This window comes from Vicugna pacos, chromosome 2 (assembly GCF_048564905.1).
Source record: "Vicugna pacos chromosome 2, VicPac4, whole genome shotgun sequence".
NCBI lineage: Eukaryota > Metazoa > Chordata > Mammalia > Artiodactyla > Camelidae > Vicugna > Vicugna pacos.
Genome location: NC_132988.1, coordinates 79,031,385 through 79,049,933, shown reverse-complemented (window position 1 = coordinate 79,049,933; position 18,549 = coordinate 79,031,385). Strand labels below are relative to the sequence as shown.

Genomic DNA, 18,549 nt, shown 5'->3' with positions numbered 1-18,549 from the left:
AATATGGCATTTTTTAATTAGCAAAATATTTGCCATGCTTCATAGGACTGCTTATTGGGTAAATGACAAAAAATACACACATCAGATATTCACAGAGTAGAATTCCTCTTTGACATTGATGTATGGGTTTTTTGGTTTTTTTTTTTTTTAATCTGAATTGTAAGTTTGTTTTTGTTTGTGTTGTTTTTTTGTCCCCCATAGGCCCTCCTGTCAGTCCTTCGAGAAAGCCATCGTTCAAGAACAGTTTTCAGGAAAGTTGGAGGATTTGTGTACATTACATCCTTGCTTGTTGCTATGGAAAGATCTTTGAGCTCGCCACCCAAGAATGGCTGGGAGAAAGTGAACCAGAATCAAGTGTTTGAACTTCTCCACACTGTGTTCTGCACATTGACTGCAGCAATGCGCTATGAGCCAGCTAACTCTCATTTCTTCAAAACAGAGATTCAGTATGAGAAGTTGGCAGATGCCGTTCGATTTCTTGGCTGCTTCTCAGACCTAAGAAAAATAAGCCCCATGAATGTCTTCCCTTCAAACACACAGCCATTTCAAAGACTTTTAGAGGAAGACGTAATCTCAGTGGACTCAGTGTCACCCACTTTACAGCACTGCAGTAAACTCTTTATTTATCTCTACAAAGTAGCCACAGATTCTTTTGACAGGTATGGCTCTGCTCTGTGCTCTGAATTGAAAGGTATACAATGTATGACTTCAGTATTAAGGCTTGAATTATAAATTAACTTAAAAGAAAATGAAAACAAATGAATTCTCTCTTATTTACTTATCTGTCGCTTTATTTGTGAATATTACTATTGCTCTGATTCTGTGTTTTTCAGCATGGACATCTGTGTATTATTTGTAAAACCAGGGTTAGTTAAGCTCCCGTTGCACTTAATGGAACAGCTTCCATGAAATTTACTTTCCTCTTTATTCTCAAGACCGTCAGATACATCCAGACTTACTGATATTAGTTATCAATGGGAGCACGTGGTTATGGTTATACATATTTTCAGACAGATGTTATAGTCTCAACGTTCGTAATCATTCTCAACATTTTATAATGCTCAAAAAATGATACAGCTTCCTGGGAGACGTTGACAGTGTAAGAGTCCCTCGTATTAATTTACTCATTCCTTCATTAAATAAGTGCTTAACGAAAACCTACTGTGTGCCAAGTTACCGTTCTAGGCATTGAGGGTTCAGCTCAGCACAGGGCTGCTTTGGTTATCCTTCAGCTTAAATGCAAACACATAAATAAACAGTTATAATATATTGTGATAAAATATATGATGACGGAAATCCAGGTTTCTAAGATCGTAAGACTGCTTTATCCAAGTCATTTACTTTCAATTCTTAAAGTGTATTTTCAATTAAGTTCTCACTTCAAAAATAATGTAAGTGTCATCATGCTGCTAATTTGTCCAAGCGTTATCACTTTTAACAGTTACTATAGTTTTATTCCATAAAACGAATTGTTTTTGTTAATATCCCCATAAATAAAGCCAATAACTCTCTTGGGTAGAGCTTCTGATAGCTTTTATATTCTTAACTGTGAAATAATCTGCTTTGAAATATCTAGTGAGATGTTTGTCTCTCAATATTTCTTAGGCCTTAATATTTAGATAAGAAAATACAGATAATGTGAAAAAATGTTTTCCAGTTTTTCCCATCTTGAAAATAAAAATGCCTATATATTGTTAGCTTCCAGGAAACATGGGGCTGTGTAATGTTCAGGGATTAAGATGTTTAAAATTAAAATTTGTATATTTAGATTCAACTTCTTTTCCCTTGTTTTGTATGTACCCTAGGTAGTATACCTTATTTTTAGTTTGCTTTGTCAGAAAACAAGGCCTACAGCACTCTGTTTAACAAATATGTTAAATGTTAACATTAATGAAGAAGCATCTGCCTCAAGCATGTTTCCCTCAGTGCATGTGTTGCAGTCTTGGTCCTTGTTGCTGCTGAGGATGGAGGATGTTCCCTGTTAAACTTATACTGGTATTTCTTGTGAAACTAACCAGCTGCCAGCCTGGTGTTCTTCTAACCTCTCTAAACCACCCTGTCTGTTTTGTTGTCTGTAGTCGTGCAGAACAGATCCCTCCTTGCCTGACAAGTGAGTCTTCTCTCCCCTCTCCTTGGGGTACACCAGCTTTGTCCAGGAAAAGGTACTGATCTTATAACAGAAGTCATTCTTTTTTCGTGTGGGTTTTTTCTTCTGTGCCCAATTATATGTTAATGTGGTGATTGTGCTTTTTGTAACTTCAGTTTTTTTTTTTGCTTTCTTTTTGATTTGACTCTTTTTTAAAGTTTAAAATTGTCAACTTCTGCTGAGTATATTTATGAGAGTAAAATATGTTGCTACTGTGATGATATGAAGGACGTGTAAAATTTTGTCATCCAACTCTTTTAAACTAAAATACATTTTAGAGCAGGTATACATTAAATTAAAATTAATTTGGAAATGGGGATTTAATGCTTCTCTAAATACTTCACTACTTTTCTTTTTACTTTAAGTGTGCTTGGTCTCATTCTTTTGGGCTTAGTGTTACTCCAAAATGAACATCCCAGCATTGGCTAAGGAAGTGTGCATTTTCTCAGTCAGGTTCGCCCAGTTGAAATGAGATGCTGTTATGGAGCATGCTAATCTTTGAAAAAATGAATAAAAAACCTCCCCTAGCTCTTGTTTTCATCAGTTGTATATAAATCTCTTTCTAAGCTGATCTAGTCTCCCTCATATATAAAGCTTATGAATATAAAGAACCAGCAGTTGATTGATAGGAGTACAGTTAAGATCCATTTGAGATTCCATCGGCAGCCTGTACTTAAAATGATCATAGTCTGTGCATCTGGCACCAGATACTCTTCCTTCCCCTGTTTTCCTCATAACCAAGGACAAGTCCTTAAGTCTTGTGTTAATATTCTGCTATTATGACTTTTTAAAAATGAACCCTGAGGTTTTCTTCTGTTTAATTTTGTTTCTGTTGTTCAAATTTTGAAACTTGAATATAATCAGACTTATGTATTAAAAGTAGTTGTTGTAAGTGCGATATTTCAACAGTAATATTCATTAGGTATATGGACTTATATTTTCCTTTTCTCTTAAATTTACACTGGGGCTTACAGCTCATTTCTTCTAGTAAATCATGGCATAGTTCAAAATAGTCTTAAATGGATTTAGCGTTGTTCAGTGTATTTATATTTAAAAACTACTTTGTTTTTTGTTTTTTCAAGAGCAGTTCTTTTTAATTTTTTTTTGTTTTTGGTATATCTATTTTTTTTATTGAAGTATAGCCCATTACCAGAAATGTTGTGTCAATTTCTGGTGTACAGCATAATGCTCCAGTCATACATGAACATACATGTATTTGTTTTCATATTCTTTTTCACCATAAGTTACTATAAGATACTGAATATAGTTCCCTGTACTATACCATGTAAGAGCAGATCTTGATTCTAGAAATTATAAAATCAATTTGAGTTAAAGTAGTGTATTTTTCTGTGGCTAAAATTGATAAGGTGAAAGATATACTTTGTGTTGGAAGATTCACTTGTGCTCACTATCCCATAGAACTACTGGATTTTAGAAAAATAGAAAATACTTTTAATTATTAAAAAGTCATATTTATGATTCTGTCATACATGGTAAAGGCCTAAAAGTTGCTGTGTTTAAAAACATTTAACTCTTTAACCAAAAACTACTAAATACTTTCAATGGAAATTCACAGATTAAAGGAACATATGTTTAAAAATCCATCAGAACTTACCACTTACTTAGATAGTAATTTGACAAAAGGAAAACAGCATTGTACTCCATATCATAGAGTTATTTAAGGCCTTAGAGCAAAAACATTTTGTCATCATTTGCAACACGGCTGCATGTAAGGATGCCATGTCTTTGACCTAAGGGAGAGCTGTCACTGAATCAGCAGTTGTAGTTGAGTGACTCTTATCCATAGGAATTCTAATCAAGATTACAAGTTGATGTTATCCCAAGGAAGCTCCCAGTGCTGTTCATGCTAACAACAAAATCAGTGTTGACATTTTCAGGTTGCCATTCTGGTCAGGTTACATTCATTTTGCTCAGTGATAAGAATCATAAGCTAACAAAGAAAACATTGTTTTTATTTCACCATATAGTAACTTTTGAGATTAGAAAATCTCAGAAACATCTCAAATTACATCAGCTCATGGGCATCTTTTTCTTGTGGCAAAACATGTTTTTTTTTTTGACAAAAGGAGAAACCAACATTGTGTTAGTTTTATGGCTCACGGGGATTAAGACACGAAGGAAAGTCTAAGCTTGTGATACTTGTCTGGCATGTAAAATCCTGGAGATTCTTCTCTAATTATTTTGAGAATTGGGGAAAAAGGAACTAGGAAAACTTATTTTGGAAAACTAAAACTCATGACTGTTTTTCATTATTCATAAGGAATAATGGAACAGAATTACAGCTGAACAATGTTCAGTCAGAGTTAGATAAGTGAAAACGAAATCCAAAATAGCAGCCAAGACCCTCCACAGTATATCTGCAGTGGCAAAAACGGTGGCGAGTGTTAGTCATCATTCAGACGTGGTATCCAGTACTTAGTGCCTGCACATACTTGACGATCATTAAGACAAAGCCGATTCAGAATTTAAATATTTACGTATGTATTCCCAAAAGAGGTTAGTAAGTCTTAAGCATACAGGAGAATTCAGAGTGAAATATTAAGTAGCAATTTCTGTAAGCTTTAAAAGTAACTGCAACATAAAAATTAACTAAATTTTGAAATGTCATTTTATCCCATTTTATCTTCGCAAGTGGTTAGGTTTTGCTTGGTAGTTACCTATTTAATAAGCTTACTATAATCTCTAGATGTAAAAGGTGGTAATACCTAAATGACTTAGTAAGAATTAATGTTATATAATGCTTGTTAAAATAGACCTAATTTCTTAATAAATGCCATATTTTAGATTTCTGTGATGTTTGCAGTATTTTTCTCATTTAAGAAGAACAGATGTAATTCCTACATTTAGAATGTTATTTTTTATATGTAAAATCTGAAGGTTTACTGCTATAACAGTTACATGTTAGCAAAGAGTTCAGTTTCCAAAGACATAAAGAGCTGCTTCCTGGGTGTACATATCTGTAATTTAAATTCAAACCTATATTAAGTCTGGCAACTGAGAAATAATTTGGGAAGGCCTGTCGCCTAGAATATACAATTAGAATCTATGTTTTTCCTCAGATTTGGGTTACTCTTTGTGTATAATGAAAACAGTTTTCTGTGAAATTTCTAAATGGTTTGGAGTTCCTGTTATACCGTAGAGGAATATGATTCATTTTTTTCATTTTTTTCTGCGTAGGTCAAAATACTTTAAAGACTAAAGGGAGAAGCATAGGAGGATATCAGTTGGTAATAAGCATTTAGAATCTATCTTAGGAAGTTTAGAAATTAATTCTTTCTGAACAAGAACAGAAAAAAAAACGGAATGAAAAAAATGAGTGGGTATAGGATATGGTGACTTTAAATAAACTAGAAGAGCACATGTGGGGTTTTTTTCGTTTTTTTTTTTTTTGTTTTTTAAGTGAAGCTGAATGCTTTCCTAGAATCTCTGTTAAAGAGAGAATGGTACTTAAAAAAAAAATGGCAGTGCCAGTTCTTTGCTGCTAAATCAGTGACTTAAAGCATCTGCTTCCCAAGCTGCTCTCGTGCCAGAGAGCTGAAACTGCACTGCTCTCAGTGACAGAGCTCAGCATCAGACAGACTATGCTGAAACCGATTTGCTGGAACAAAGAGCTCCCATAGGCTGAAGCTACAAGCATCTGTTTCCATGTGCCAAGATACAAAATGTGCAAAGCTCATGAATTGTAGAAGAAGAGTATGAAATAGGAGGTGGAGATCATTGATAAGAAGAAATGTTGTGTATTCAGGACATGGCTGGGCTTTCCAACTCATGGAAGCTCATTACGTAAAAGATGCCCTTTTAAGTTTTTAAAATTTGTGATGAATATTTTCAGTGGTAGGGAGGATAATGCAAAAGAGGGTGAATGTACTTCCAAATAAGGAAAACTCCCTTGATGCTTAATGTATTTACTGTCGGGCAGCCAGGACTTTGAGCCAACCCTGACTCAGTTGAACCAGTTACAGAGAAGGCCATTTTGATCTTGTTAGGTCTTAATTATGTTGACCCATTGTTTAAGGAAAGGTTAAAAACACATAGGTAATTTCAAAAAAGAACAGTCTCACTGAAGGATTTAATATAGCTTGTCCTCATCACAAATGATCAGAACTGTCATCTTCCTTAGAGCTTGGAATCGCTGTGATTTCATCTGTTCCTTGTCTTCTGGTACACATGCCATTCTTTTTTTTTTTTTCTTTCAGTTTTACTGAGATACAGTTGCCATGCTGCACTGTGTAAGTTTAAGGTGTACGTCACAATGACTTGACTTACGTGTATTGCAAAATGATTACCACAATAAGTTTACTTAACATTCGTTATCTTACATAGATACAAGGGGGAAAAAAAGGAAAAAATGGATTTTTTTTCTTGTGATGAGAACTTCTAGGATCTACTCTTTTAGCAACTTTCAAATACACCAGGGAGCAGTGTTAACTAGTCCTCATATGCCTTTCTTTAATGAAACAATCCGAATAGTAAATGGTGAAAACATACAAGAGCCTAGAAGAATTGATAGTTAAATTGTTTATATGCAACTCATTAAGAACTGATAATGGCTTTTTTATTTCCCAACCTTCAGGTGTTTTGTAACTCAACCTTGAATTTTAAGGCCTTTTGTTTATCAGTGGAGAAAGATAACAGAAGATGAAAATGAACAGAGAATGTGATCAAAATTAAATATCAAATTATCCTTCTTTCTTTCTTGCAGGCATGCATATCATTCTGTTTCAACTCCCCCTGTTTACCCTCCTAAAAATGTTGCTGACCTGAAACTACACACGGCAACTTCATCTGTCCAGAGTTCTGACGCTGTCATCATCCATCCTGGAGCCATGCTTGCTATGCTGGACCTCCTGGCCTCTGTTGGGTCAGTGACACAGCCAGAAGTAAGCGTGGGCATGTTAGTTCCTTCCCATCTTTAGTGAGTGAAAGGATGTGAGTGTGACTGCATGAGCAAGGGGGTGGGGCCAGGAAAGTGAGATGGAGCCTTCCTGTATCACATACTAAAGCAGGTAAAGGAAAAAAACTAGGGCTTTTCTATTCGAGTCTTAAATTTCTTAACAAATGGTAGATATGTATGCTTTTTAATACAGTTGATTTGTTAAAATGCAACCAAGACAGTTACTTCTAAAATAATTGTTTCTCCTTGAAATCCGCTCAGCAGTGGAAATTGTTAATAAATAGTACAGAAAGAAAAATGACTGAAGATACCATATTGAGGCTATTTATCTATTCTGACTTGTAATGCTCAAGAGTTTGAGTGAACTGGAGTTTGGGTGACTAATTTTGTTAAAATGTTATGTGGCCTCTAAAGCCTTAAGTGTCACAAATCTTAACAGTTGGCCTTCCTTTAAACTGGTTATTTACGCACCATGAAAAAGACTTATTATGCCTGCTAATTTTATAAAAATAAAAATACTGTTAATTATATATAGTCAGGTAATCCAAAAGACTTGGAAGAGAATGGAGTCTAGCTGGGTATGCTTCTAGCAAAACTAAGATAGGAAGTATTTCTCTGGCCCTGTTCTGGAGTTGCTGTGCCCCTTTAAGCCAGCTACTTAATTCATCTGAACGTAATTTGAAGCATGTAGAGACCTCACATTAAAACGTGTGCCTCACATGGAGAGAACTGTCACATGTCTTACTAAGAATGCCCCTGTGGCATGGATTTCTTTGTTAACTTCAGCATGCTTTGGACCTTCAACTTGCCGTGGCAAATATTTTACAATCGCTGGTGCACACAGAGAGAAACCAGCAAGTCATGTGTGAAGCTGGTCTCCATGCACGCCTGCTGCAGCGGTGCAGCGCCGCGCTGGCCGACGAGGACCACTCACTGCACCCGCCTCTCCAGAGGATGTTTGAACGCTTAGCCTCTCAGGCTCTGGAGCCCATGGTGCTGAGGTCAGTACGTTCTCTTCTTCACGGTCAGATAAGCCACCGTGAGGAATGGCTGTTTGTAGTCTTCACAGTCAGGAATTCTTGCTTTAATAAACATGTGTTCAGTTATCTGTGGGCAAGACTGAAACAGCACAAAAATGGGCAAAATGCTCAAAATATAGCACTTAGGTAAATCTAGTTATTAATAAACAGAGGATGTCTTTGCCCATTGGTTATTTCTTCTACTTGAATCCAGCAAACTCTCTTTCCTTTAAAAATAAAGTCATGCTATATTTATATGACTTGCATCTACTTTAAGAACATTTTGTGTGTAAGAACTCTTTTAAGAAACACTTTTTTTAATTTTTTAATTTTAAAATAATTACAGATTCAGAGGAAGTTGTAAAGATAGATGGGAGAGGTTCTGTGTCCCCTTCACCCAGTTTCCTCCAGTGGTTAACATCTTAGGGAACCATAGTGCAACATCAAAACCAAGACACTGACATTGGTACAATGTATCCATGTATGCTATGGTTCCCAGGTATGCTATGGTGCCCTGTTATTGTGTCAGATTGATGTAGCTATCACGCAATTAAGGTGTCACAAAGATCTCCCCAATCCTATCCCTTTATTGTCATATTTACCTTCTTAACCTCCACCATCCCTAACCCCTGTAAACCAGTAATCTGTTCTCCATCTCCATAATTTTGTCACTTTGAAAATGTTATATAAGTTAATTCATACATTAATTTTGTGATTATTTTGTGATTAGCTTTTTCAGTTATCATAATGCCTTTGAGATGCATCTAAATTATCATGTATCAATAGTTTGTTTCTTTCGGGTGGAGGATATCGCTCAAGTGGTAGCATGCATGAGGTCCTGGGTTCAATCCCCAGTACCTCCTCTAAGATTAAATAAGTAAACCTAATTACCTTCCCCCACCAAAAAGAACAAACAAAAAAAGAGTTTGTTTCTTTCTATCGCAGAGTTGTATTCCGTGCTGTGGATATACCTTGCACACTTTAGCCATTCAAAAGGTAGATATATTTGAATAACCTTTTTTAATGTAAGAGAAGCAGTGCTCTGAAGCAGCATTTAAAAAAAACATTTTCCTTGAAATTTCCTAGCCAAATAGATTTAATGTGTAAGTCATCTTGTCCCTTTTTAAAAAAAATATATATATACTTGTATATCTTTGTCACTTTCAAAATATAAGCTGCTCTCTATAAGACAATTTTTTTCTGCTGTTAAAGAGTTCTTTTTTCACAAAACTTTTGCAACTTTCCTAAAAATGATTGGACTCTACTTGTAATTTATATTTTTTCAACTGACTCCAAACTAATGGTGGATTAAGAAAAACCTTTGCGGTTAACATTTGTTAAACAGTATTGTACAGGGCAGTGTGCTCAGCCTTGGTAATGCTGAGATGAGACAGTCTCTGCTAACTTTGGCAGTCACATTATGGATATATTCAGAGACCTAAAATACTGAAAACAGCACGGAGATTTTTCCCGGATCCTTTTTGATAATCTGCTTCTTTTAAAAGTAGAAAGAGTCAGCGAGTGAGAGAGAGAGACTATTCATACCTACTACTCATATTTTACTAAGTAAATTTACACTGCCTACTTAGATAAACAGAGTAAGCAATGGAAACCAACCATTTGGACATGCTCAGTTTTCACAGTGAATGAATTATCAGAAGGAAAGGTCCTGTGATGATACAGGCACTTACCTGCTGATAAGCCATAGGTTATAAGCTAATTGCATATTGCACTCTGTATGAAAAAATGGCAAACTTTTTTTCTGCTGTAGAGACTAAAAAATTCAGAGATGTATTTTTTTCCCCCTTTTAGATGATGCCATAACTGACTGGATATAAAAGGCTCCTATTTGTGTAACCCCTTGACATGTTGCTGTATTTCTGCCCATCACGTTCCAGGAGAACATGCTCTTCAGATTTCATTTTCTAACTTTTCACAATATTTGATGTTCTTTTCAGTACTTGGAGATTAAAACATAAAGTTAATATATATTATAATAACTCTTTGAATTGCTGTGGTATTTTAATTAGTCTGTTATAATTCATTAAATTACATTTTTGTGTGTTTATTTAATGAATTACATGGTGTTCCCAATAAGGAATAACTTTGTGTTGTCTCTTCTTTAGGGAGTTTTTACGTTTGGCAAGTCCATTAAATTGTGGTGCCTGGGACAAAAAACTGCTAAAACAGTATAGGGTCCACAAACCAAGTTCACTGAGTTATGAGCCAGAGATGAGAAGTAAGTTGACCTTTGAAGTTCCATTTTTTGGTTTATTTTATAAATGAAAATTATGTAGGGGACGAATATTATTTCAAGAAGTTTGACTACGAGTGAAAGGAAAAAGAAAGGTTTGTTGTTCTTGTTTCATTTACTGTTATTTAAATAAACATAAGATCTGATCTACCAACTGAAGAAGGGAGCATATGGGGATGGGGAAGGAATCATTGAAAGAAGCAAGATCCAGAGGAGATGAGAACTATGTGCAGAATAACCCTTGACTTGGAAGGGGGATTTCTCAGGGGATCTGTAATTTCTTTGCCTTTCTCAATTAGCCTTCGCTGCCTGGGTTAAAGAGTGGTTGACTGGATTATTAACAGGCCCTGGCTTTGCAGGACAGCTGCTGCAGGAGGACATGGAGGGCAGGAAAATGTAAAATACTAATAAAAGTAATTGAAGGGACACACCAAGGAGTATAGGATGGATAGAGGAAGAAGTGAAGTCAAGCAGCTAGTGGTAGACTGGGAGAAAAGGGATAGGTCGCTGGACTGGAGAAGAAAAGGGATAGGCCGGGCCCAAAAGCCGATGTAGTGAGAGAGAAAGAATGGGAGAACTGGAGGAATGATGCAGAATGATGGCAGTCAAAACTGGAGCAGTAAGACAAGCAAAGAAAAGGATCATGCCCAAGTTGTGGCTCTGGAGTGAAGAGCTGAAGCTTATTGGTGGAACGGTGATCACAGGAGCGAGATGCTAGATGGATTGTTCGTGTGGACCTTGACTTACCCCTGTGCGCTGGCAAGAATTAGTACAGAGGAGAGGTGCGAATGCAGTGCCAGCAGTAGTAGGTGGCGGTTTCATAGAGGGATTTCATGATAGGATTGCCAATGAGGAGACTCCAAGGACAAGTGTTTGCATAAGGCTGGTGGAAAGGTGATGGGGAGGAAGAGTGTTAGCAGAACGTAGGCACTGCCTACCACTCCTGCGTAGACCCGGGAGAAACACCAGATTCCATCCACTCAACAGCTGTGGGGGAAGAGTATTCTCAGTAGAGCTCTCAGTGGCCCTGGGTGTCCTTCCAATGTTAATTTAAAAATTTTGTTGGTTTTTAACTTTGCAATTTATTTTGTCTCGTTGTTAGCTATAGTTAAAGCATTTGCGTTGATGGATTGAAGTGACCTTTACTAGGGAAGCAAGCAGGAAAGAATAAAACTTAGAAAAGTAAAATAGCTGTTCTGAAAGAATGTAATAATTATTCAATTCAATCCCATTATTTAGGTGAGAATCAGAGATTAAACAACCTTCAACTGTTATTTTAACCTTAATTTTTCCTCCTGCCATTTATTAATATTGATTAGTGAATACTGTTTTGGAAACCTTAAGATCTTTTGGGTTCTAACACAGTTTTATTGGAAAACAGAGTATTTGAATTTTTCTTGTCAATTAATAGATATCCCTTACATGTATATATACGTTTTGTTACTGTTTTTGTACTTTACACAGTTCTTTAGAATTGACAAAACTAGTTCCTTTCTCTAAGAGAATATTGAAATATTTTTTATGGTTGCCTGAATGCATGGCACTCTTAAGAGAGGAATAGTTACATTCTTGTGGTTCATCTTGAGAAGGAAGATTTTTCTCCATTACATTAAAATATATTCCTGAAAAATAGGACAGCCTGTTTAAATTTTTTTGTTCTTGAAATTGTTACTATTTGCATGCATATAAGAACTTTTAAATTCGAGTATTTTTATGATCTCTTGTTTAATTTTAGTAGTTATAAGGGAAGAATTTAAAATGGGGAGAAAATGGCAGAAGCGAGCTTCTGCTATTTATGTCTGATTTTTTTTAATAAGAAAGATGACCTATTTCTCTCCATTATAATACTTCTTGCATATTTTGCTTTCTTCTCAAAGAAAAATAATAAATAACTTTGAGAAATAAAAATATAATCTGATTTTTATAAATCTGTAATTTATAATTAAAGTATAACAGTGGCTTGGACAGTGGTCATTGGTGATTTTTATTCTTCTTGTATTTGATCTTTCCTTGTGCCATGTAGTTTCCAACATTTCTGCAATGTGTTACTTTAGTAATAAGAAGGTAAAAACACATCTATTTAAGTTTAGAGATGAACATAAATTACGTTAAAACTGGATAATAGCTTTGGGGTTTAAAAATAAAATTATTGTGTATATTGAAACTAAAGACTAGTATTTAAAAATAAATCAGCCTTGTAAATTCATTATTTTAGAAATCTATGTGATATTTTTCCCAAGAGATTTTCTTTGACTTACAGGTAGTATGATCACATCCATGGAAGGTCTGGGTTCTGATAATGTTTTCAGTTTACACGAAGATAACCATTACCGGATAAGCAAAAGCCTAGTAAAATCTGCAGAAGGAAGTACTGTACCCCTGACCAGGGTTAAGTGTCTGGTTTCCATGACAACTCCACATGACATCAGACTTCATGGGTCATCAGTTACTCCAGCTTTTGTTGAATTTGACACATCCCTTGAAGGGTTTGGGTAAGGATTTTGCAAGGTAGACAAGCCTTATTATATTAATTTATATCTCAGTCTTGCCTTTGATGAATAGAACATTGGTTTTAAATCTACTTGATTAAAATATACTATATGCTATATATTTTCAAATGATTGAGTTCTTTGAGCATGTTATTTTAAGATTTTTGGATTCAATTATTTTCAATTATTTATTATACTAAATAAATTGATATGGTATAAGAGTCAACAATCTAAGGCCCATGGTCCAAATCTGTGCTCGTAAGTTTTTTTTTAAATAAAGTTTTATTATAACACAACCATATTCAATTATGTGTATATTGTCTATGGCTGCTTTCATGCTAGAGTGGCAAATTTGAGTAGTTGTAATAGAGACCATCTGATCTGGTCTGCAAAGTGTAAAATATTTACACTCTGGCGCTCTCTAGAAAATGTTTGCCTAGTGCTGATTTAGTACAATAAAGTTACAGATACTATGCAAATTAAAATTAGATTAAAAGCTCTTTGACTGGGTTTTATCATCATTTTTTCCCTCAGATTAGCTTTGTATCTTATACATGAGAAGTATTCGGTTACTATCACATTAAATGAGTAAATACTTTCAAGTGGCAGAAAAAGCTGTAGTAGCAGAAGTAACAAAAATAATCTATAGAGAATCTAGAAGAGTATGTTTATAAAGTCCATCAGCCTCAAAATGGACACATGCTAATAGAATAGATCTATGTTTATACCATTGTTTGTAGGATTCTTATACATTGTCTGAAACTCTAAATTGTGTTTTAAGAACATTGTCGTGGGTTATTACTGAACAGTGAATTAAAACATTTGGGAATAGGCAAAAGTAATCAGAACAGTGGTTACAGAAGAGAATGACTCACTAGAAAGGGGCACAAGGGAATTTTTCTGTGGTGATGAAATTGTTCCAATGTCTTGTACAGGGTTACACATTAGTGCATCTTACCATATGCAAATTATACTTTGATTTTTGTTTTAATTTTTAAAAGTGGAAATTTTTAAAATACACCCTTTTAAATTCTCACATAATTAAAAGGAGAGGACTTTGTTAGGCATCTAGATTTATTCCATGATCTCTTTATCTCTAGTTAATAATGGCAGTTTATTTCACTGTGGTAAGTACATAGTAATAAGAGAAGAAAACAGTTGCTCTCTAATACTTATGTTGTCTTTTCTTTAATAGCTGCCTTTTCCTGCCCAGTTTAGCCCCTCATAATGCCCCTACAAACAATGCTGTCACAACAGGTCTCACCGATGGGGCCGTGGTCAGTGGCATTGGTTCTGGTAAATATTACTTTCTATGCTCATGAGATTCTTTTTTTTTTTTTTTCATTCAGTGAATTATGTTTTATTTAGAGATTCTGCCTTTGTTGGCATCTTTTTTAAATATAAATATGAGTCAACACAAACTCTTTCATTGTTATTTTTCTACTTTCACTTTAGGTGAAAGATTCTTCCCTCCTCCATCAGGCTTAAGCTACTCTAGCTGGTTTTGCATCGAACATTTTAGTTCTCCTCCGAATAACCACCCTGCCAGACTTCTTACTATTGTTCGCCGAGCAAATTCTTCTGAGCAACATTATGTGTGCCTTGCCATCGTTCTGTCAGCGAAAGACCGGTCTCTGATTGTTTCCACCAAAGAGGAACTGCTCCAAAACTATGGTCAGTAGCTGTCTTCTTCTTTCTGCTTCTTGCAATTAGTACAAGTGTTAAACTTCATTTTAAAATTCAGTTTTAAGATCCAGCTGGTAAATTCTTTTCTAATTTAAAATTATAGACTAGAACAGGTTATATGAAATCTTGAATATTGTTCATCAGTGAAGTTTTAAGGCATTTTCAAAAGAAACTTAGAAAACAGCAGAGAGAGTTCCTTAAATAAAGATTCATCTCTCCTTGCCAAGAAATCGCAGCTTTTGCTAGGAAAGCAGGTTGCTTGTTTAATATATTTTAGTAAGGATTTTCATTGGCTGTGAATTCTGCTTAACTAATGAATATTCATAGAGCACCTGCCTACCATATGTGCCACTCTGTGCTAGACACAATAACACAATTTAATTACTTTAGTCATCTCTTACCTTCAAGACTTAATACATGCATTTAATAATCCTAATTCCTTCCAACATGTCATAATGTTACATTACTATGTAAGAGAACTTCATACTCAAGGCATTCATGAAGATCTTCCTAAATGATATAAATAACATAAAATGTAAATCTGAGTTCACTGAATTTTATTTGCTCTGAATATAGGTATTTGTATATAAATATATCTCTTTTTTATTATCTAATTTTGTTTTTTAACTAACTAAATAAAATAATAGTACACATTGCTTCACCTGTGGTTGGTATTCACATATTGATTGAATATGAATGTTAGCTTCTCAATTAGACTGTATGGCTTCTTGTCTTCTTTAGGATTCTTCATCATGATCAGCACAGAGTTAGGCATCAATGTAGTAAGTGCTTTAAAATCCTGATTAGGACACTTTATTCTGCCTCTTTTGTGGCATTTGATTCTGTTGATGTTTTCTCCCTATTTAAAACTATCTGTAGTCTTGCAATTTGAGATTACCTACTCTCTGTTCTTTCACCGTTTCTCCAATGTCTCTCTCAATTTCCTTCAACAGCTTTCTCTTCCATCTTCTCTTAAAAATTAGTATTCTTCAAGCTTTTACCTTTAGTCTTTGTAGCCAACCTGCTCTTCATGAGAGAAAAAAAAAACACCCATTTCTGTTAGTAGTAGGTCTTTTTACCCCCAGGATCTCTGAAATTAAAATCTTTCAATTTGTCTGTGTCCCAGGCTTTATCTTCATATTTTCAACTGCATATTAGACATCTTAACATGAGTAGTCTTCCTTAAGCAGCTCAGACTATAAGATTTGTTCTTAAAACCTGCATCTCCTATTTTCCTGTTTTGTTAAATGACACCCTCACTACCAGTTAGACCATTCGGAACCTCAAGTCAACCTTGAAAATACCCCTATGCCTTTTTAATATTTCTTGAATCTTCTGTTCCTTCCTATGCCCACTGTCGTAACTGTTTAATATTCCTTATCACTTACCTGGACTTCATAGATCTTAATTCTTTATTTGTTTTTGTCTGCCTACCCTGCTAGAACTCTTCAGTTCCCACACACAATGTTATTATCTTTGTAATCTTGGGAGCCCTGCCACCCGAAACAGTGCCTAGCACATACTAGACCTACACACATTATTTAAAGCCAAATGGATGAATGAGAAGAAAGAAAAATAAAGAGAAAGAAATACAGATGATTTGAAAGGGAAACAATGAGAAAAGTGAATAATAATGGAGAATTTGGGAAAAGGATAGAATTTAATGAAAAAGTTAAGGATTAACTCTAGGGATATTTCAGTAAAAAATGTTTTCTAACTCTGTCATTTTCACTGAATGTAATTTGCCAGACTACTTTGGTCCATATATCACTAGAAATTTCAGTAACTTATACATTTGTGATACATGTGATGTGACTACTGCAAAGATCCATCCTTTGAACAGCTGTAGCCCATTAGGATGCCTAGGTAATTAAGAGTTGTCAGAAACCAGAGGGCTCAGCAAATATCCTGCTACACCACTGAATACTGGGTATGTCTTAGTTTAAACCTCAGTCAGAATGTGAAACTCTTGGGAAATTTTTATAAGAAACATCTTCTACAGTTCTCAAGAAGATTCAGTCTGTTAACCAGGGAAGGGAGAAGGAAGAGTTCCTGGTTTCACCCATGCCTTTTATCTTTTGTTTTGCATCCCTTGGTTGTGGAACACTAGACCTTTCAAAGCTATTTGACTCTGCTTTTTCTTAGTTCATTCAAATCTGTTGCTAATTAGGCCACAATGTGGATAAGATGCTGCCTTTTTAGGGGTCTTCATATCTGTAAATGTATATTCTGAATTGTCATTTAAAAATATAATCTCAGCATAAAAATATAATCTCATGCAGGTATTTTTAAGATTCCCCAAATAGAGTATTTTATTTGTAGTTCTTTCTTCAAATAATTTAAACTTAAAATTTTTAGTATATTTACATACATGTGCTTGTACTGAAAACTGGTGGGTCTGCTTTAAGTTACATGGTTAAGATCAGCTCTTTTTAAAAATTTTTCTTGGGCTGAGGGGAGGAATGACTTTCTAACATCTGGTTTCTGCTGCTCCCCCACCCCCCTTTGAATACTATATAGAAGGTAAGTTAATTTTTACCTAGCTTAACATTAAGATTAAATTAATACTTAACCCATTTATTTCCTAGCATGATTTGATAACATACTAGGTAGGAGAGAGAAGCCAGATTAGAGTCAAGAAGTGATTGCAGCATGTTAGCAAGTCACCAGAGTTGTCAAGTGAAGCAGGAAACTTGGGTTAACAAATCCTTTCCACTCCCTAAATCACCTCTTTCCTACCAGCTGTCGCCAGGCTAGGGTCAGGGCAGTACAGCCACAAACTAGGAACAGGTAGTTGCCCCCTTGTATCATTGAACAGAGCATCCTTGGTTCTTGTTCTGACCAGTGCTGTGATCAGATACATGTCAAACTAGAATTTTAGAAGACCTTTTATAACAGACCATGACAGGTAAGAATCAACTAGTCTCTCTTTGTTGTCTATTGTAACTTTATTTTACTGTCTTTTTTTTTTTTTGCTTTTTATTTTATTAGTTATTATAAATAACTGTATGTATCTTAAGCAGAACAAAGCAAAAATATATCCCAGGTTTTACTTTTTTACTACAGATAAAGTTACTGAATGAATAGGATATTTTCATTTACATCATCATATTATCTTAACATAGAGTCAAAGTCTAGATATGAATAATTGTTAGCATGAGGACGACGTTGAGTTTTTAATTTTTCCCCCTCTTTATTTTAGTTGATGATTTTAGCGAAGAATCCTCTTTTTATGAGATTCTGCCATGCTGTGCTCGCTTCCGATGTGGAGAACTGATAATTGAGGGACAGTGGCACCACCTGGTTCTGGTGATGAGCAAAGGGATGCTGAAGAACAGCACTGCAACCCTCTACATTGATGGGCAGCTTGTCAGCACCGTGAAGGTAAGCCTGCTTGTGCTTGTCAGTCCCAACTGCCTTTACAAGATATTTGAGGGGCCGGTGTGTTTATTTGTGTGTGTCTGCAGGGGTATTTTTTTAAGTTGTCTTAATTTTAAACTGACCTTAAGTACGCATTTGAACAGTGTGTGAGAGTCATGTGGCTGGCTAAATTCATGTCACTTTATTAGAGAAGACTCGAAAGGAGTGCGCTAAAAAAATTAATGTATATGTTAGTGCTTGAACTGGATTACTAAGTGCTTTTTCACCATCCAAACCAGTTGGATGGCTGGAAACCAGCTGGATGCCTAAATAAATGATGAACACACTATTTTGTCACTTCATTGTTATTACTGAATGCAATCCAGTAGGTTCTATACCCCTTTAGAGCTGGAATTGTTTTTACTCATTTTTGTTTTCAGATCACCCAGATTAGTCCCGGATAATAATAGTATCTGTTTCCTTATCATTTGTTGAAGGAATGAATGTATAAATATTACTCTAGATAGCTATACTGCATACAGTATTCAGAAGCCTCTTTGACTACATTTTCTTCCTTAGTGATAACTTACTGTGGCATTGTGTTTCAATATGATAAACCCTAAAATGAACTCTGTGGGACTAGTCATTTATTTTCTTGATATACTGGATTGCATTAGAAG

The 18,549-nt window shown here is 35.2% G+C and overlaps 1 protein-coding gene across 5 annotated transcripts in view; it reads left to right on the top strand.

Annotated features, from left to right (window-relative positions):
- WDFY3 (WD repeat and FYVE domain containing 3) overlaps nucleotides 1-18,549 on the top strand; it is a 241,446-nt gene that overhangs the window by 130,881 nt on the left and 92,016 nt on the right. For 4 of the 5 annotated variants that reach the window (XM_072942738.1, XM_072942743.1, XM_072942722.1 and 1 more), the window contains 9 exons: nucleotides 202-659; nucleotides 2,079-2,162; nucleotides 6,870-7,047; nucleotides 7,848-8,062; nucleotides 10,207-10,319; nucleotides 12,595-12,826; nucleotides 14,019-14,119; nucleotides 14,279-14,497; nucleotides 17,712-17,893. In XM_072942738.1, coding sequence (XP_072798839.1) covers nucleotides 202-659; nucleotides 2,079-2,162; nucleotides 6,870-7,047; nucleotides 7,848-8,062; nucleotides 10,207-10,319; nucleotides 12,595-12,826; nucleotides 14,019-14,119; nucleotides 14,279-14,497; nucleotides 17,712-17,893 — 1,782 coding nt within the window. The remainder of the gene's footprint in view (nucleotides 1-201; nucleotides 660-2,078; nucleotides 2,163-6,869; nucleotides 7,048-7,847; nucleotides 8,063-10,206; nucleotides 10,320-12,594; nucleotides 12,827-14,018; nucleotides 14,120-14,278; nucleotides 14,498-17,711; nucleotides 17,894-18,549) is intronic. The other variant, XM_072942751.1, reaches the window with a different exon arrangement.